The sequence below is a fragment of the Helobdella robusta genome (genome assembly GCF_000326865.2).
Source record: "Helobdella robusta unplaced genomic scaffold HELROscaffold_5, whole genome shotgun sequence".
NCBI classification, from domain to species: domain Eukaryota; kingdom Metazoa; phylum Annelida; class Clitellata; order Rhynchobdellida; family Glossiphoniidae; genus Helobdella; species Helobdella robusta.
The window spans coordinates 1,644,458-1,666,664 of NW_008705254.1; the positions used below are offsets into that span (position 1 = coordinate 1,644,458).

The 22,207-nt window shown below is 31.4% G+C and overlaps 2 protein-coding genes across 2 annotated transcripts; both read right to left on the bottom strand.

Moving 5' to 3' along the window:
- Nucleotides 1-7,652: 7,652 nt before the first annotated feature.
- On the bottom strand, nt 7,653-8,810 carry HELRODRAFT_67857 (hypothetical protein; the record flags this gene model as incomplete). The annotated part of the gene is made up of 5 exons (XM_009026898.1): nt 7,653-7,748; nt 7,950-8,085; nt 8,184-8,253; nt 8,431-8,539; nt 8,709-8,810. Coding segments are annotated over 5 exons (513 nt in total), but the record flags the coding sequence as incomplete, so codon positions are not given.
- A 5,973-nt stretch (nt 8,811-14,783) lies between these two features.
- HELRODRAFT_68075 (hypothetical protein) lies at nt 14,784-17,812 on the bottom strand (the record flags this gene model as incomplete). The annotated part of the gene is made up of 9 exons (XM_009026935.1): nt 14,784-14,897; nt 15,082-15,178; nt 15,358-15,503; nt 15,782-15,872; nt 16,066-16,190; nt 16,411-16,536; nt 16,639-16,780; nt 17,308-17,535; nt 17,721-17,812. The coding sequence occupies 9 exons, from the start codon at nt 17,810-17,812 to the stop codon at nt 14,784-14,786; spliced, it is 1,161 nt and encodes a 386-aa protein (XP_009025183.1).
- Nucleotides 17,813-22,207: the final 4,395 nt, after the last annotated feature.

Below are 22,207 nucleotides of genomic sequence, written 5' to 3' on the forward strand. Positions count from 1 at the left end.
AGTAGTATTTTCATGCATTTTAAAATTGAAACAAAAGACGATAAGATGAACAATAAAAATAAGAATTGCATATTGAATTGAATTAGGAAGAACTTTCATAAACACTTGAAAACCAACAGGATAAGTAACTATTAACGCAAGAACAAAATAATTAAAAGTAACCTTCAATGAAATTATGAACAAAACGATCAGCAACAGCACATAACAACAAAATATCCACAGTGAAATAGTCTGGTAAAATAAAAATAGCTTTTCTAAAACTCAACAATTTCATAATATCATCAACAGGGTACTCAACAAATGTAAGAACGTTCCTGCGTGAATAGAATAAAATATCGTAATGAATAAACGCATTTGAATACAGATATTGAAATAAAAAATAATATCATTACATCATTATGCTTTTGATTGTAGAAACTCAAACTGGAAAAGACTTCTCGAATCATTGTAAAAGTTTTGATAACAACAAAATTTAAATGAAAATTTAATGTGGAATTTGAAAGACAGAAAATAATTTTCGCTCTAAAAACATTCATTACACGTACACGTACACGTACAAACACGCACAGACAGGAGACGTACACGCAACACGCACACACACTCACATGAATATTCTTGTACTACATTCTGAATAAGCCGACAAAAATGTAACAATAGATTAACATTCCAGCCAAATATTAATTTCCTTTTTTGTTAACAAAAACGTTAGAATACTTTTATCTTACAAATTATTGTTAAATACATTTGGTCACATTTAATATTAATATGTAAGCACACTGTGAATATGTATATGTATGTATAGATAGTTATACATAACTAGTTGAAATTGTGAATTCGTGAAATAGTCAGTAAACTTTTTTGAATCCCAACACTGACGCATTAAGGCATTAATCGAAGATATTTGTTGATGGGCTGTTGCCATTCATTTGAGTTGAAGTCGTTGTTGCCAATACTAATGTCGTTGCAGTCACAGCTGTTGTGGCTGTTTTTGCTGTATTTGTTGAGGCTGTTGTGGTTGTTGCTGCTGTTGTAGTTGTAGTTGAGGTTGATGTTGTTGTGGTTGATGCTGTTGATGATGCTGAAGTTGAGGTTGATGTTGTTGAGGTTGATGTGGTTGTGGTTGCAATTGACGCTGTTGGTGTGAGAGTGTATCAGTTTGTTGTTGTTCTTGCTGCAGAGTTTCTTGATTTTGATGCATCTGCTGTTCTTGGCTGTGTTGTTGTTGTTGTTGATTAGGTGGGTGCACAAGTTCCATTTGTTGTTGATTTGTCTGCTCGGGCTGATGCTGTTGTTGTGGCTGGTGGATTTGTTTTTCAAGATGTAAATTTTGTTGTTCTATTGATTTTCTTTGTTCTAACTCATGTTTTAAATTTTCTTCTTTCCCCTGTTGTTGCAGCAGTTGTTGGTTTTGTTGTTGCGCTTGCTGCTGATGTAATTGCTGCTGCAGTTCGTTGTTGTGCTGTACTGCATGTTGTTGTTGTTTTTGCTTTTTTAACATTTCTCGTTGTACAAGAGCTTCTGCAACAATTTCGGCATCTACAAACAAATCAACATGTCAAGAGAATAATGATTATTAATATCCTTCAAAATGTAGTAGAAAAAATAAACATAAAAGACATGAAACTAAAGGTAAAAATAAAATGAACAAAACGAAGCAAACAGCTGAAAATGAGCTAAATAAACAACCCCATATCTAACCATGTTGCTGTTTTTCTATGTCAATTGGCTCAATCTTGCCTTCCATTGCATCCTGTTAAAAGTCAAATAACTAACTATATAAATAATGTACAATGTAGGATGCTTACTCATGCTTTCCTCAACTGACTTAACAGTTGAGGAAAGCATGAGTAATAACAAATAATGATGATGAAAAGAGCATACAGACACATGAAAACAATAAACAAAAAAAACCAATTCACATGTTTCCACATACAAAACAAAATAAATTCACATGCACCATCACGCAAACGAGCAATACAAAGCAATTCACTGTCGTGCATGCATCAATCAATCATCGGCACATGAAATGTCTCACAGATCTTAGCTTCTTAAGCTTGGTCCTCAGCTCCTGCAGTTCAGTCTCATTGAATTCAACGTGCTTGTTTATTGTCTGTTTTATATTATACACAATTATTCTTTAAATATAGATCAAAACAAATATTGACACAAAGATTTGCACGAAAATAATATAACAAAATAAGGCAGTCAAGAGAATAAAAAGTAAAAAACTTTACAGTTGTGGAATGAATGAGACAGAGGTTTTGCATTGAATGCATTAACCAAAATGATTTGGCAGCCCAAACAATCGACAACGAAACTACAACAAATGCATCAGTGATGCTCTAAAGATGGGAATTCATGAACTAGCTGTTATGGCAGATCACGTTGTTTGCACTTTGTAGCTAGGCTTGCAGATGCTTACTACTGATTTGTTCACTTATTAAGCATGACAGGAACGATGAACAAGTATCAATTAGTTGAATAAGCACATCACTGACTGCCATTTCAAGATATCATATCAAGAGAGCATAAAAAAGACGTTGAGACAAAGAGACTGGTAGATGTAAAAACAATACAGACATACAATGATACAACCACAAAAAGGCACGGACAGAAAACATCAATACAATAAAAACAAGACAGACATCAGAATAAAAAAGTACAAAAAGCGACCTCCCATTCATCATTCTCTTTAAACTCTTTTTTCTTCGTGTAATCAATGAACTCGCTGAAGGATATGGAGCCATCCTGGTTGACGTCAGCCTCTTGCATCACATGTTCTCTCATCCGACTCATCTCCTCCATTCTCTCCACCATATCATCTTCCTCATTCTTTGGGTCGTACACCTTGTCTAACTGATAATAATCAAGTGAAATCATTTTTATTTATAAGAATACTATCAACATATATTACAGTACTAAAACGGGATGAACCAATACAGAAATCGTACATATGTGCCAGTATATAACTTTGGAAAATCAGATTAACACTGATCAATTTATAAATTATCGGCAAGTAAAAACAACACACCTCTTTTTGCATGAGGGCTTCAATCTCGTTGATATCCCATAGGCCATCTCCATTTGTGTCTGCAGTCAAAACATTTTGCATTGTACGTAATTAGTTGGAACTATAAATTGACACATGAGCAAAAGAATATAATTTCATAGCTACGAACCTGACGAGCGTGTATCGAATAAAAAAATACAAATCACAATTCCAATCAATGAAGAAGACGGACCATTCACGGCGAAATATTTATCATCACAAAAACAAAGGTATCACTGTTGACAAGCATCAATGAGAAAACAAACACGCACCGTGCAAATTGAAGAATGTCTTTGGATCAAAGTCAGAAACATCCAGTCCATCTGTCTCCGTCCATATTTCTTTCAACTGAGCCTCGTTACCCTTACAATATTCATTGCACAGTTATCATTCACTCATTAATCGTTCATTCAATTATTCATTAATTCAACAATTATTTTTTTCTGCTACATGTCACATTACATGTCACAAAGGACACCAAACATCCAGAAACTCATGCAGCGCAAGCCGAAAACGTACGCATTCATCCAGACTGAATTGAAACTAGGCCACTGCGCAGTTCTTAGTTAAAATGAGCACAAGAACATGACATGTTTACTAAGGGTCTGCGTCTCGAATCGTTTTGTTTTTATTTATTAGTTGGATTCAGACGCATGCTGACCGCACGTGAAAAACTATGTTCAGACGTTTCATGAATATTTTAACGTATAAAAAATTTGAATCGAGATAGTGATTTTTGACGGGGTCTCGTTTCATTCGAGGCAAAAAGTCGGTATCGTACCGAATCGTTTCAAAATAATAACGAGACGCACTTAAGATAAATTATTTTCTCAATCAATGCCTCATTAAATTCATTCATTCATTCACTCAACAATCAATATAAAAGAGATGAAAAATACTTTTTGATTGAAACTAATGTGAAATAAAAAGCAATTGAACAATTGGCTCCCAATGATTACAACTTCTATAGAAAATTTCCAAAAAATTATTGCACTAATATAAAACTTTTATGCTGTCATCGTGCGACTAACAGGATGGTTCAGCTTTGAATGGTTGTTGTGCCTTTCATCCAATTCGATGTACTTGGTCTCCTCGATGATTCTCACGCCCTCATCCATTTTAGACAACTTCTCTCTTTTGTCCAGTTCCTTCTCCATCTCGTACGTCTTGAAAGCTTGCTGACGTTTCCTGTCTATATCACGTAGGTCCTGGGCTGTCTTTGGTGGTGTGAATCATGTTCTCAGGTTATGTAATAGTTTTGCTTGATGAAGAAAACATAGAAAAAGATACAAAATAACGAACCTGTACAGACATTCAAACAATGGACATGTGAAAGATGGTTATCCTTAATTAAACAAAGAAGCACGTTGAAGTGACTTGATGAAACAACCAAACCAGGCAGTCAGTCAATCAATCATGTATGCCATCTACCTGCTTAATAAGTTTTTCCAGGTCCAATCTATTGAACGTTTCATGATTCTTGAAGTCGAGATGTTCAAAGGACGACTTCTCATGCTCGGGGATAAGGGGTAAAATGTTTTCATTGTCCACTACAGCTCCTGCCATCTCTTCAACAATTAGCGCAACATCGAAAGATATATTGAATTTTATATATCCTCTTTTTAGATAAATTTTATAAAATTTCATGACAACTGACTTTATATCATGCCAGTTTTATGAATTGATTTTGAACAAGAAAAATAATTCAGCATGCTATAAACTTTCATGAAGTAGACGTCTGATATCTAAAGTTATTTAACCAAGATTTGTAGAGCATATAAATATGATTTCAACTGAAATGGATTATAAATCCATCGTTTTGTTTGACATCTGACAATAGAATAACGAGGTAAAATCTGAGATTCGTCCTCTGGGTAAAACTTTTGCAGGAATTTTTACTAAACTTACAACAACCGAAACCATTTCTTTGACCATTTAAATAAAACACGACCACAATTACAATAACAAAAAATATGTTGCGTTATGGTTGGGGCTTGGGGCATATGCATCTAACACCTAGGACGAATCTCCAACTTTACCGAATAATGATACGTGATAGCTAAATTAAAAAAACAAAAACATTATAAAAGTTTTTCAGTGGGAAGGTGACAAAAATAATAAAAATATTGTTTGCATATCAATTATGTGAGAACATCTACACAACTTTTTTTAATTTAATGAGAGAAAGCAAATTAGAGTGATACTTTGGTACACGATAGATTTTAACTTCATGAGTATTTTTAATCTATCCAATTCTTTTCTTTTTACTTCATCCAGTTGGCTGCGAATGCCAAGAGACAACAATTCTAAATTGTACGAGAAATCTGCTACCTTGGTTTTTGTTAACAAATAGTGTACATATAAATAATTAAAGTATATTTGATTATATATATTTAAATAAGTTACAAAAATTCATCATCGATGTTTATATTATAAAAGAAAAAATAAAAAAAACATAAAAATAATACCTTGTCTTCCAAACTCTTGCCTTCTAGTAAAATTTTTTGCTTGAATTGATCATCAGTCATAAGAACTGTCATAACTTCTTTTAGATACTTCTTGTAGGATAGCTGCCTCACCTAACATTAAATTACATTGTTAGAAATTATGCAACCTCTCTTGAAGGACAAACACATCATCTTTCAATAAATTTTGCAGTCTGAATCGCCTATGATGTTTACTTGAATGTTACTAATTTACTTAGATAAAAACTTCATTGTAAATTTATACTAAGTGAATAAGTTAATTACACAAATGAATGTTGGCCATGAATGATTTTAAAAAATAATTATAATATGATATGTGATGCAAAAGAAAATTGAATTATCAAATGAATAAAATTTGGATAACAGTTCTAACATCTTCATCATAATCATCCTCTTCAGACTTTGGCATAGGTCTTGCAAAGGCAATAAATGTTTGGGCAAAAATACAGAAGGCGATACATATGAAAAGTTTCATTTTCACTGTTCATAAAAAAATAACAATCAGGTATTAAATAAATACAACATTGAAATTTGTGTAGCTAATTATCTCAAACGGTTTTCCATACTTGCTGCTTTATCAACCTCCAACCATGCTAATGGTAGGAGGATGGGCATTGAGAACGAATGAATGATTAGTTCTAAAAAGCTAAATTTGCTTAGTTTATAGTCTATGAAACATTGTAAAACTACAAAACTGTTATTTTTGCAGCAGTATTCAGATGCCTGAATTTTAAATAACTGCCATTTCCATGTTAAAACTACCTAATTTAATTTTCAACCTTAAATTTTTAGAGTTCTTATTAGGTTTTCATGTTTAGGGAACAATTAAATAAAAAACTCAAATGACTGTTGGCTTAATGTTTAAAGAGTCAAGTAACAAACAGATTAATTTAATACAACAAAGTTTGATTACAATGAGTATGAGAGAATGAGATTAAACCTCTCATCATATGCTTAAGCATTATTGAGCATGAATGCCTTGGCTACATTTAAGTGGTTTGTATGCATTTATCAACTATAAAAAATACTCTAGTTTATTCATGAAAATAGCACTCTAAGCCATAATATACTCTAAAAGCAAGAAAAAAGAAATATTAACTAATTTTATTAGTTAATAAATGATGTTTATAATTTTTAATAATCCCTTTTAATTAAAATCATATCACACTTGTTTTTTATACAAAACAAGATTTAAAAACAAATTTGCCTATTATTTCAATACTCAAATACTTGTTTTCTAAGTTTTATTTATAATGTATGAAAAATTGTTCCTATGTTTTAATTATTTAAATATTAAAATTAAATGAAAGGTAGTCACGAGTAACAGTAAGGCGAGTAAGTAAAAGTTGGGACCAAGACCAGGTGACATTATTTTTTGGTTTGCATTTGAGTGCTGCTTTCTGAGCAGCAAGAGAAGACTCAAAGACAAATTCTGAACTGAGAGCTTGATTGACCACAGGTCTGGTTTGTTAATTTAACATGGGAAACCAACGTCAACCATTGCTGACTGAAATGTAATTTTGATCATATAATTTTAGATGGTTGAAAATGAAAAAATAAGATATACAAACTCATTCGGAAGACTAGCAATATCAACTTCAAGCAAGCAGTATTTGCCGATTAGGCACTTTGATAAATCATTAATCGCTCGACACGTCACTATCACAACAGCATAGTCACTTAATTAAATTTTTGTGTCAAGAAACAATAGCGAGTGGATTATAAATTCGAAATCAATGAACGAGGCACGTCGGGCCGAACACTTAATTGATGTCAAGATTGACTCATCAACTTCATAACACAGTTTCAAACATTTTTATTAACAGTAAACCAGCTATACCTATTATAAGAAGAACCAAGAATGTTGGGCCAAAACAAAAATTAAGACCTAGTGACATAAAAAATCTTCCCATATAAGATCAATTAACAAAATTTTATTTGATTTTTGGAACAATAAAATGCTAAATTCCGTGCAGCTAAACTGATTACATTACAACATATTTGATTCAGCCTGTCGATGCAAACGGTGATCCACAATTGAGTAAAAAATAAATTAGTAGTTAGACTAACAAGAAAATTAATGAAAAGCTTTGTTAATGATCATAGAAAAAATGAAATCATAAGCTTTCTGAATTAGTAGCAGATTTCTCATCCTTTCCCTTGTATCGGATTTTCCCAAATGAAAATGGTATATATTTGTACTTGATCATGTGCTAAGAAAATTATTAAAATTTGTAATTTATCTGAGATTACCATAACAAATGAAATTATCAAAGTGAAAAAACGTAAATGAGACATAATTAAAAATTTTTTTTATAGTAATTTAATAACCACAAATAGAAGGAATAATTTTAGGATATAAAAAACAATTGATACGTTAACACATTTAACAAAAATAAATTTAAAAAACCAACCAAAATTTGTCTCTTCATGGTGAGAAGGAATAGCAAAATGAAATACATTACAAGTATCGGCCAGAAAACAGGTATGTTGAATATGTCAAAAAATGTACAAAACAAACCAATTGAAACTGCCTTTGTGGCGCTATACCTGCAATAATTAAAACACCTCCAAATTATAAGTGATGGAACAGAGAAAAGAACCAAAATTAAATTAAAAACTAAATATTTATAATTTTAATTACAAACCAAAATTTAAATTCGGGAAGCCTTCTAATGAATGGTCTAAACTCCTCATTTGCTTTTGTAGGTAGCTCACCTTCATCCTCTGCTCAAATTAAAAATAATGTTAAGACAATACAGTCTCAAACAATCAGAAATGTTATTAAATAAAGAGGAGCTTGCTAACTTTAATTTACAGCAAGAAAATAATTTAATTGCTAATGCAAAACTTGATTTTAAAGTGATGCCAATAAACAATAAATAATCAAATAACAGTTACCATCAGCTCCAAAATTTTGAGCCGGATCAATTTTTGGAGTTAAAAATGCAATGAATATATTCAACAAGTAAATTCCTAATGCATATGTTACAATATACCATCCCTGTGGTGTAAAACATAAGTTATAAGTTAGGTTTGTTTAAAAGTTAAGGTTGTTATATTCATGTTATCGTGAAAAATTAAGCTGCAACTCTTTATAATATACAATATTATATAACAAAATATGTAAAATTAAAAAAATAAATTAAAATTTCCAACCAAAATTTTCTAACCTCAAGAAGTATAGCTCTAATCATATAGATAGCAAAATAGATCAGCCAAAAACACCATCTTAGAGTTACATGGGGGACACATTTATCCAACCAGTGCTGGTAAGTCTAAAAAAGCAATAGTTTTGTCAAATATTTACACTTATTAACAAACTAAACTAAACTAAATCTCTAAAACAAGTAACAAAATTAAAATTTTAATTAAAATAAAATAAATTAACTAATTAATTACAAAAAAACAAACTAAAATATTGATTGATAAATAACGCAAGATGGCATTATCTATAGCTTCGATATATTATACATATAATTATATATTATAACAATAATTTAATAACATTCATAATAAAATATAGAAAAGGAAGAAATTACAAAAATGGAGCCATAGGGAGCCCAAAACTAGAGCTAACCGCTGCGATCCGCTTTAGTAAACTCATTGGAGATAAGGAGATATTTTCGTGAACAATTTCAATTTTGGGCTGAATTTCCATAAGAAAACAAACAATCGACCATACTTTTTATTTTGCAAAATTGTGTGGCGAAATCAATAGACAATCTAATTTAAAAATGAATTTCTCAGGAGATAATCGTCACCATATAAAGACAGTAAATAATTTCAAGGTAATACATAGAATAAACTATGAAGAAAAAATTTCTTTGAGCATCTGGGCACAAACACAACATATCAATTTGAACACCGAAGACGGTATAGAAATACCGAAAAAAGCTATTCTGTTCTATCATACATAAAATAAACAAAAAAAAAACTTGAAAATGATTTACAATCAACAGTTAGAAAAATCGAAAAGTTAAATTGGAAGTTGACGATCGCTGAACATGCTGTGATTTTCATTGCGAGATAGCTGTAAATGATCCAGCAGAATTGTGACAGGCATTTTTACATTTAACAAAAAAAATTTGCATTCAGAACTACGAAATTTTAAACAGGAATTTCTTTATCATATTCTTCTTTATAAGTTTAACGTACGTAAAGAAATACCAACCAACAACACATTGGTCCCGTATAATTAAAGAATGACGTATTATGTAATAACTTATATGCTTCCGTTAGCTCCCTGTTTATGGAAAAGTTGCTGGTAAAAAATCTATTGCAATTATAGGTACTACGAAATTCAAGACCTTTGAAACAATACATATTATATATTTAAACCAAGGTTACAAACACTTACATACGCATAAATATGAAACACATTACTATATTAAAATCTCGCATACAAAAGCCTATTAACGAATCACAGAGAACCATTGGTAGTTTTTTCTTTTTCATTATTCAAATCAACCTTAGTAGTTTATCAACAATTCAAAATCACCAATTTCTTCTGAGTATATACACATTTTCGTGATTAGCATTTTTACAGCATTTAAAACAATGAACGGGCAACGTAAAAACAGAATAAAAATCAAGACAGTTTTGCAATTTTACTCTTGAAATTTGAATGTTTCAACCCTTTTGGAGTGTTTCCTCGAATTTTTGAATCTTTGATGACATTGGAGGATGGAGGGGGCATAATGTTCTCCTTCTCACGTACCTAAGCAAATTATTATCTCATTCAAAATTTGTAACGAAAAAGTTCTATGATTAAAACCCAACTGAAAAAATCTCATTAAAATTTAAAGCACACGAAGCCTAACTAACGTTGGCATTAACGTTGTTATTAGTATTGCTTTCCAGTGAATCCTCATTAAGAGATCCCGCCACACTCTTATCGTCGTCCATATCTTCACTGTCCGCAATGCTGTTTCCACTACCCCGGCTTCCGATTAGGTTCAGATTGTTGTTACTGCTCATGATGTCATCACTTCTATCAGACCTAGAAGATTCTTGAGATTCCGTGGCGCTTAACTTCAATTTCAAGTCGGCAAATTCACCTCCAGGATAGAAGCGTCTGACAAGTGCATCCGCATGGCTGTAGCTCTTCCTGTGAGGTGTTGTGCCTGTCCAGATGAGGTAAATAAGAATATATTTATCCTCCTCACGAGAAAATGAAGTTTAACCATTTATAAATAAGACTAAGAGCCTAAGGTTTCTTAATGATTTTATAAATATTTTAGGTCTAAGAAGCACTTGAAAACAAAACTAAACAAAGTTTAACTTGCAAACTGGTGGTGTATGAAAAGTCATGCATAACAACTACTAAAATTATAGAATCATCTATATCTGTAGAGTACAGAATACATATGGTCAATATTGAAACGTTCAAAAAACCTGTGGAAACATCGTCTAATATTTCTTTGTCAACATATGCTTGAACAGAATTAAGTTGCTCAGCATATTGTCGTTCAACCTCAGATGTCCACGAAGACAGGATATCAGTTCTGCCGAGGAGATCTTGTTGTTGAGTCTCAAATGATCCTCTCAATGTGCTCATCCAATCTGATTGCTTGCTTCTTACCTCATTTGCATTCTCTTCCAACTGCTTCATTAATTTCTAACAAGATAGACATTGGATTTTTTGAAAATACTGAAAAGATAGTTCTGAAAACTATTAAAAAAACATGAAGCCTCCAAATAAATACACATCTAATATACAAAAAATCAACTGTGCGTCAATTGTCAATTTTATAAAGCACAGATGTTGCACATAAGAACGAGAAAATCATTAAAATTATTTAAATAAAACTGATAAATGACTTTTAGATAAACGCTATTTGAATATGTTCACGTGGTAAATGGAGAAGCATACCTGATAAGAATTTTTGTTACTGTTGAGCGTTGCTAGCAGTGCTTCATTCTGACGCTGTGATTGTTTATCAGCTAATTCTTTCACATCTTGCCATCTCTGTTGAGTGCATTACTTTATATCAATAAATGTAATGGAATGAATGTCTAAAAAAATTATTGGAAAAATAATATAAGAAACGAGATCATTCTTAGTTAAATGAAGAAGCTTCCAAACGTGTTGGGTTTGAGAACAGAACGAATTAGTTTCAGTCAAGTGTTGTTGAAGTTGTTGCTGCTGATCAAGAGCTGTAGTGATGTTTGACAACTGTCCGGTAGTGCACAGCAGATCATTCTGCATGGAAGATGTCATCTCATTGTTCTCCAATTTTATGGCATCTGAGAATCTTGCGAGGAAACTACATGGAGGATTTAATATAAAATTTGTGTCAAAATTTAAAAATTAAAATAGAGTGGTGAAAAATATATCAAACAAAATTATTATAACAATTCAGAGTTAAAATGAATCAGAACAATAAAATTTTCAATCAGTGCAAAAAAAGTGTAAATTTATGCAGAATATATATATATATATATATATATATATATATATATATACTAGATCAAAATTTATAAATGTGAAGTTTTGTTGGCTATTTGGTAGAGAATGGAGAAAAGAAACAATGAACAAAATAATGACCTCATTGCCTGTTCATTATGATTGTGGGTCATAAGTTTTATTTCCTCTGTTTTTGTTATCACTTGTTCACTCATTTCACAGTCATCATCATTTTGCTTCTGTACAAAGTCATTTAGCATCGACATCATCTTGTCCATCATTTCATTCAGTTTTTCCTGTTCGACATTAAAAGATGTAATCAAGAAAAACAGATAGAGGCAGAATAAATTGAAGAAAATTCATCAAAAACTTTTGTCATCTCAATATTTATATATATGTTATAAATAAAGAACTAACAGTTCTGTGAGACTTCATCCCTTCTTTGTGTTTGGTGATGGATGATTTGATGTCATCAATCCTATCATCATATGACTACAAATAAATAAATGAAAAAATTGAAACGTTTCTCCATAGGTAATAGAGCAATAGTAGATTATGTATCACATGTGACAATTAGCATGTTAAAAAAATGTTCCAATCAAAACTATCAACACGGTAAATGTTTCATTAAAACCAAACAGTGAATTGAACTGAAAAAGCATATTAATTAATTGATTCATCAACGAATATTTTTAAATTTATTTCAATGCAAAAAAATTATGTTGCAAGCCTTGGCAAGAGCGACTTACAGCCAAGAATTCGTGCATTCTCACATGCTCCTCGTTCAGACTCTGTATTTGCTTGCAGACAAACTCATTCAATCTTCTTTCATTGTTTTCAGTCTGATAGGAGAGTATGTATGACGACATGCTTCAATGATCATCAGACATCATTTGTTAATTTAAAAAGCTTAAGCACCATCCACATTGTGACAACATAACTTTGTTAATGAGAATTCATTTAAACAGGAACAAGCAAATTTATTTCAAAAATTAAAAATATGGTCGGATAACTCAATTTAGAACAATGCAGAGAAGCAGTTCAACTGAAACAGCAAATGTTCGAAACTAGACAATTTAAAATTCAGAAATGATTTTTTCAATTCACAACAATTTTATAACTTTAAAATGCACCGAACGTTTCTTTAGAAAAAAGGTAAACCCAAAGAAACCTGTTTGATGATCATGTTAGCCGTTGATTGAATCGACTGAACAACATTCGTTAACACATTGGCAATCATGGATATAAAATTGCTGGTGTTCAGTTGGAGTTGACCAATAGCACACGATTCAGAGTCCTTGGTGGTTTTTGTCAGATCATATCATTTAGATCGCATATATATTGCATAATTGTAATTAACTGCAAGACATACATCGTGGGATGCATTGAAAAATTACGCGCAACAAAACTGTGATCAGTTAAAGATGAGACTGATTTATAAAATTCACAATAAAGTGAACAGACTAACTGATAGTGATGAGGTTGAATCAACAAACTGTTTGAGAGACACATTCAACGTGTTGTTGTGTTGTTCTTGTTGCTGCAACGATTGCTTTAAATGCTCACCTGCTACATCAACAAACTTGCAAGCAAGGTCGTTTGATATCAAAGTCAATTCATCCGTTTGACTCTTCAATGTTGTGCCTGTTTGTGAGGTTTTTATACGTTCATCAATTGTTTACATAACTATGTCAAATTGAGATCAAAATAATGTGACTAAAGAACAAATCAGGTTAATTATCGGATTATTGATAGTCATTATTTTATAACATATTTAAAAAAATTGTTTCTTGTAATAAAAATGAATAAATTGAGCAACCTAAAAACTGATTGAGCGTAGAGTTGAAGGTCATTTGCTGATTGACAAAGTTGTGAAGGTCAGACCTCATGCAAATCATCCATTCATTGAAACGGCCTTTGAAATTCTCATGGACAGTTTTGTTCATTTTCTCCACGTTAATTTTTCTGTCCAACTTCTTATGGAAGCCTCTGACGTCGGTGGTAGTTTCTTCTGTTGTTGAGACGAGCTGTGTTGCATGAATGAACGTTTGTAATGCTAACTTTAAAGATAACTTGCGACGCAAACAATGAGCCATCATATCATAACTGATCTACAGCAAAATCCATTCAGAGATAGGATAGACCAACAGAAACGTGCTAACCTTTTCAACTTCCTGCATGAGAGCAAGCATCCTATCTTCCAAGTCTTTTATGGTATCTTTCTGCTGTTGGATCGTGTTCACCATGTGTCTGTTGTTTCGTCGGTTGTTGTGTTATTTAAACACTTTTCATTTTAATTGTTATATCATTGGTAGTTGTGTTAATGAATTGTTTGTTGTTTCAGGAGTTTTTCCATTGGTTGCTGTGTAATTAGGTTAGTTGGCGTCATTAATTTATCGGCCGTTGTGTTGTTATACTGATTGTCAGATTGTTAGCATAAGAATATGCTAATAACTCACTAACTTGCTTAACCAAAGTTGCAACAAGAATTTTATTAATCTTTTCATTCATAAAACTGATAAAACAAATAAATGTATATATTAATTATATAAACAGATTTTAACTCACGTGTGATTATCTTCTGAGATGAAAAATCCATTTTTATCCCTGGCAGCCTGCAGATCCTTCCTCAGTCTTTCTATCTCTTCTGTGTACTCCTGGAAAATTTATTTGGGTGAATGTTTTAGGGAGAGAGTGAGTGAGGTGATGGGAGTGGCATGAGCCTTACAAATTGTACAACAATACAGCATTTACAGATTTTAATGAAGACCAATGGATGAATCCTCACAATAGTGAAATTTATTACTCCTAAACTTTAAATTAAATTGAATAACTCTGATTAAACGTAATTTTTAACCTTAATGAGAACTTTTTTGCTTAATTTCTGGTTGATTTCAGGCTTGTTGGTAATGTTCTTAGCTCTGAATGCGTAATCCAACGTGCTCAGTGTCTCCTGGTTTATTATCATCAATTCATTACAATAAACTGTGATGGGAGAATATGTTTCAATTCATTTAGGCACAACTTTCAAAAAAAGCAAAAATGAAAATTTTTTCTATGTCAATAAATAACAAATAAGAAATATAATAGACTAATTTGAAACAAATGAACTATTTGAAAGCCAAATTGGAGCGTACATCAACGTTACTAGAAGCTGGAGATATAGTTGCGATAATTGAAGTTTTGGTTCGTCCACCAAGTGAATCTTGCAGCAATCTCGTCAGCTTGCTTTCTCTGTTTCAAATAAATATTTATTATTGCTGAGTATGAATATGCAACAAATTTCAAAATTAAGTATAAACAACAACTTACACCCAAGAAACGGCCACAGAGAACATAATCACACATAAAATAATAGAACGAATAACATTGCAGAACATGATTGAACATGTGATATAACGATGAGAGGAGACCTGTAAGGCACATGAGGTTTGTGTTCGACCAATGCAGTGATGACCCTACCCAGAGTGAGCAGTGATTGGTTGATGGAACCCGCCTCTCTGGCCCTCTTATCTTGTGCACCTGAACGACCGATGCATTCACTGCCCGCAAGATCAACCTTTCGTTTAATGGTATTTTTTGTTGAAACATTTTTGGTGAATGAATGTGAAAATGCTATCACACAAACTAGTAACCATATATAGAAGAAGTTAGGCAGAGAAATATGGAAGAAGTCAGGCAGAAAAATATGGAAGAAGTTAGGCAGAGAAATAGAATGAATAATTTCAAACCGCATAGATGAAAGAATAATATACAACAAAATTAATAATTAATTAAAATAATTAAACTTTGAAAAAAGTGATTAAAAGTTTGAAGTGATTGAAGTAGATAAGAGACCAAGTTGAACTTTCCAATTTTGACAAGTTCCTCCCCTTCCACAGTGCTCTCCTTCGTGTGAATTGTCACCATGAACAAGGTGTGTGATCGACTGGTTGAACAAGCACAATCACGTCAATAGGTATTATTACAAAAACATGAAAGTAATTTCTCATCACAAATTATTTTACAATTGAAACAACTGATAATAAAACTATATATAGAAAATTAGCAAAAAGGAGAAAAAAAAAACAAACTAACAAAACAATCGGCTGACCGACCAACCAATCGGCCAACTGACAAACCTTGAATGGGCATTCATCAAAGTGGCAGCGGTTTGTCTCTTAGCAGCTCCCTGCTGAAGAATCTGATAGACTTCATCCTTGTTCATGACGACGACCTCCTCCAGGCCTTGTATTATGCAACCACCCTAGATCAGCAGTCCAACAAATTCGTTCATTATATCCAAAAAAGTTGAATTAAAATTTGTATGAAGAATCACAATAACTTTCACCGATTAAAATAAATGAGCCATAGAAAAAAAAGAAATGATGTAACTATGAACTGAATGTTCATTTAAATTTGTGGAATACTTTTCATGCAAAAAATAAAAAAAAAGGATAGATATACAGATGGTGAATGTAAGTAACCATTTTCTTAGTCGTGTCTTCGTAGATTTTCAGTCGAGGCCCATCAACCGATTCTGAGCCAAGCAGGTCAATCAACTCTTCATTGTAGATCTCAAGAAATGATACCCGCACTGTAAACTCCAGACCCTGCATTTACATACACTATCAAGATGCCATAACAAAACAGAACACGAAGATATCATACCAGCAGCATCAAAGTGAAGCATAGGAAAGAAGAAGGAAAGCAACCTGCATCTGAAGCCTGGAAAAGAGTTGATTCATAACTCTCGGGATTACCCCGGCCAGTGGATCTTCCTCCCATGAAACTGACGTGTCCTCTGACCTTTCACCTTCCATCGTGAATGTCTTCCCTGTCCCCGTCTGACCATAACTGTAATGAGGATTTATTTTTCACATTGATATACATTTTAAGAAATTGAACAAAAAAGATGAAAGGTTTATAATTTTATTATAATATCATGAGTTTAGGTTTATGTTGCTTTTATAATTAGGGTTAACAATTGAAAAGATGCCTGCATATTTTTCAGTTTTGCTAACACCAAAGTTTTAGTATAAAAGAAACAAAACTTAACAAGAAATTTCTGGTCAATGTTACTACCTGGGCAAACAATATTTATTATCATCACAACTACAAATAATCCCGCTTATTAGACACCTACTTAATTAATTTTGTAATATTACTGGCTTGTGGTCAAAAACATTTACCTAACAAAATAATTAAAAATAAATATCGGGTCAAAAGTTTTTAAATTGATGTCATTTAATTTAAAATATCCTTATGAAATTATCCTTACAATATTTATTTAAGCTGCTACAATTTCATACAATGTATAATTATGATATTATCAGATATTATTAAAAAAATAATCATAATTGGAAAAAATAAAAAGAACAGACGCAAATATGGTGCAGTTGTATCCCATGAGCACCTCTTCGAGTATTGGAACCACAACCGATCTGTAAAGTTCAATTTGCTTTGAATTCGCACTGAACACTCTATCAAATGTGAAACTTTTCGTGGGTGCATTCGGCATGGCCCTTTCCCTCACTGTAATTTCTCTTTTTTCCGGAAACACTTCAACCACATTTACTGATCCTGACTTTTTTTCGCTTGAATTTAATGGTCTGAGGGAAGAGTTTATCAATTAGTGGACACAACATTTACGATTTAAAATTCTTTATTTGTTGGGGTCAACCGTTTTATTCTTTCAATAATTGTTCAGTAAGAAAGAAAAAGCAAATTAGTCAAATGGAAAATTAAGTAAATTATAAAATTAATTAAAATGAAAAAAAACTGGAACGGCACTAACCGACATCTGACGACGACTTGGATGTTTTGATTTTTTTCTTTTTTAACGGCTTTGTTGTTATTGCTAGATCCAGGTAGGTTGTTTGCGCTCATTTTCAATTATCATTCAATAAATAATTTCACTTGATTAATTCAAAATTCACAATCAGCCGCGCTAACTACATAGAAATAAAAACATTTGTTTTGAAATAACCAATGAGAAATGACTTCCGCTACGTTGCCAGTAAAATAAAAATGAATGCTGTAAAGTAAAACGATGCGAGCTTACCGTTTGTTTAATATTAATAACATTATAAATGTATGTTTTAATACGTTTAATAAACGAAATGCACCACATGTCACAATTTTGTTGAAAAAAAGTTAGGGCTAAGATGGGCTAAGAGGATTAATGAGTACATCTTTTGTGGCAGTTTGGTTCATTATCTTTAATCTTATATAATAATATATAATTATATCCATGTCTTCAATAGATTAGTCTGGTCTGGTGGCTACATCATAAAATTGATTAGCGTTTTGTTAAAGATGTATACGTATAGTGAAAAATAATCAGTATTAAATGTCAGTTCATTAATTTAACATCAAACAACAAATGCTTCATAATTGTTTTACAAATAAAAATCAAACGGTCCAGCGTTTCAAATAGCACATTCAAATCAATCCATTTCTATTAATTTCGTCACGTCTTACTAAACAAATGTCTAATTTCAAGTACATAGATATACGTTTAAATGTACATTTTAATGTATATAAATAAACACAAGCAGACGAATGTACATTTGCATGCACGCTAATGTACAATTACATTTACATGCATAATGTGTGTAAATTTGTCCCGTGCATCAGACACCAGGTTTTATTAGTTCAAATCTACGTTTATTCTAATAGTATTTAACATTAGCCAATGAATGTAAAGCAAATGTAAACATTGAATCACGTCAGCCAATTAAATCGTTTTATCAGAATAATTATATATAACAACCAATCGCAGTGAAGAATTATGACCTCGTTATGTTAAAGGTTACGAGCAGCCATTTTGTTTGGGTTTCCGGATGTTCGCGATTAAAATAAACAACACGAACGATGCTGTTTTCATTTCGTTTCGTGTTTTCACGGATGGGAGTTTAACCTCTTGCTGTCGGATCTCAATTCATTCGAACTTCCGTTTGAGATTATTTTTTATTCACGTTTTTATGTTTACATGTTAACTACGAATTGTCTGTGCTGGGACTTAATTAAAATATGATAAAAATTAAATTTTAAATAAGTAATCCTGCTTGAATTGAAATCCAAGACTTGTTGGTGCTGGTCGGTGCCTAACAACTTAATAATAATTGGATGCTTAATGTAATAAAGGGTTTGTTTTATTAAAACTAAATGTAAATCTAATAGGAATATGTTTTTAGAATAGGATTTTAGGTAGGTAGGCGTTCTATCAAAACAAAAACGTCTGTCTTCTATCTAGCTACTAGTCCATATATAGTGACTATATTATAGTCGTTAATCAATGTTGTTGTATGTAACAAATAACAATTGTAACAAATATTAATTGAGTTTCCAGTGTCAAACGTTTGTCTTGGGTCTGCTACTCTGAATTATATTCAACTGCATCATCCCGGTCTTCTCTACTAACAGTCTAACACTAACAACACTGCTTATTCATCTAGTAATTGAATTGAATTGAATTGAATAGGACTGAACCACTATCTATCTACCATTGAAGTAGTTTAGTTTTTATTTTTAATTTACTAATTGTAATGTAAATTAATTCAACTTTGCAAATTGTATCAGCATTGGACTGAACAGTTGTAGTCTAAATTTTTAATTCTCTTCATCATAAAATACAAATAGTGAAAAATTTCTCTCATCAAGACGAACAAATGGTATACAAATCTTAACTTGTTTTTTATTCTAGTTTAACATTGACATTTTACATTTATATTCAATCCAATTTAATTTAAAATACTATTTATTTACTTTACTTTACACACTCTATTTTATCTATTGTCTTCTATTTTGAATTGAACAGAGTGAGACTTTTATGCACCACTAATTATGAGTCTCATTGTAAGATTGTATAATTAAATTCCATTCAGATTTTTATTTTAGAATTCAGAGAAAATTATTATTTAGAGATCACTAGCAGATAAATAAATGCTAAATATTAGAGTAAATATAATAGATATACATGGCATATATAATAATAATCTGTATTTATGTGTTTGCTTATTACTTTAATTTTCGTTATTAGTTATTTGTATTTCTTATATTAAGTTATAGTTGTATGCTAATTTTTCATTCCACAGGTGAAATTCTTAATTCTCATCTCTTAGTGCACATTGATTGATTGATTGGTGGATTAAAGGAAAAATTACATGGATAATCAAAAAGAAATTGGCAACGTATGTCATCATGGTGATGACCAAATCTGAGGAGAGGATCGAATCACCATCACCTGCATCATCATCTCCTTGTAATCTTTCAGATATCAATGTCAATATTGTTCCAAGCTTGAGTTTTAACTCTCATTATCAACATCATCAGCATTTCACTCATCACAATATCACTTCTACTTGTTATGAGAATGATTTGGACATCAATAATAACAATATTGTGGATATAAATTCTGATGAAAATCCACATAAAAGTGTTTTGATTAATAATACTGACTACCATAGTTTGGTTGACTGCTATCAAAGTACTGATATTATTTCTTCTGTACAGTTAGATGGTCATGCTGCAAATAATAATTCAAATCCTAATTTAAGTAACAATAACCATGAAAATGACATTACTCAAAGTTTTAATAGTTTTGAGAAAAATCATCATTCACATAGTGAACATGAACATTATATAGTCAAAACAATGAACACAGCAACAGATCCTGCACAAAATTGTTTTGATTTTGACAAGAAGAATGAATCAGCATGCAGTCCATCCCACCAGAAGTTCAGGTGTGCTAAGGATGCTCCTCTGAGGAAACTGAGTGTTGACATGATGAAAACGTACAAGAACATCAATGATGTTAGTTCTATGTGTTTTTTTAGATTTAATTGTTGCTTCGTCAGTCTACTTATTTCCGTTGTTCTATTCCAGTTTCATTGTCAATTGATTTCTGGATGAGTGCTTGTGTACTTTGCATTGTTTGCATTTGCATCATTACATTCTATTTTCATTTAATGAGGGTCATCCATAATCATTATTCATGAGTTTCAATGTTTTTTGGTATATATTGCAATGATTATGTGATGTAATGATGCTCCAAGTCAAGAGAATAAAAAAATCTGATCTGGCAATTCTAACACTAGAATGTTATGGATGGTGTTGGTAGCAAAAAAGTTTTAGAAATATATAAAAAGGTATGGCATGTAGTACATTGTTATTATTGATATTATATTTATGGATAGAATTAGTTATGTGCCAATTTTCAAAAGACAACCTTTGACAGTGGTATACAGCCATTAAGTGATGGCTTTCAAATGTGGTCTGTATGATGGAGTGCTCTCTTACAGCTTCTTTATTGTGTATGCTCTTCAAATTCATCGCGAATCCACCCTATGCTTTGGAGTAACATTTTACTATCATGACTTCATCATTTCCATTGGTGTGGAACTGTTTGATCTACTGGATGATACAAAAGCAAATTTCATTTTTATTTTCATTCATTCACTTATGACCTTAAAAAGCAAGTTGAATATTTTACGAAACACAGCAACACCATGGGAATAGTAAAAAGAGTAATAAAAAATGTTTGAAAAAATATAAAAATACATTTGATACGATAAAAAAAAATGCTAGAACAAACATCAAGCATGAAAGAATATAACTGTATCACGTATTACACACTAAAAAATGCATAGTAAATAAAAATAACGACAAAGCTATTTTATGTCTGCTTTGTAAATAATTGAAAAACAGAATACAGAAAAAAGCAAATGAAAAAAATACTAAATTAGATTTACAGGGTTCATCAGAAAAAACGTTGATAATAATCTATAATAAAAAATGAAGAAAAAAAAATAACAAAATGACAAAAGTATTTTTTTTGACTGTAGATTTATGTTTACCGTATGGTAATGTGGAGAGCAATAAGTCAAAAAAAATGTAATTGAAATGTTTATTAGCTTTGTGACTACTATCTCCTACCATTTTCATCCATTAATTCAACTTACTGTTGAATGATTGAAAAGTATAAAGTATTTTTTCCCATCAAATTGGTTTCTATTGTTTGGTTGTTTTTATCAATTTTCTCAAGTATTTATTTCATTTTATCTTCACATTAATAGAGAAGCATTCTTCTTTATCTTTTGTGGTTTACCTTATATTTCCTATTGATTTTATGGCACTTCTATGATATTATTAGAATTTGTTAGTTGTCTAAGTAAGGTTAGTGAATGCTTATTCTAATTTTGTTAAGTGAAGTTTGCATTTTTTTTGACTGATTCATGTGTTATTTTCATGTTTTATTTTCAATAATTTGTTCATTGTTCC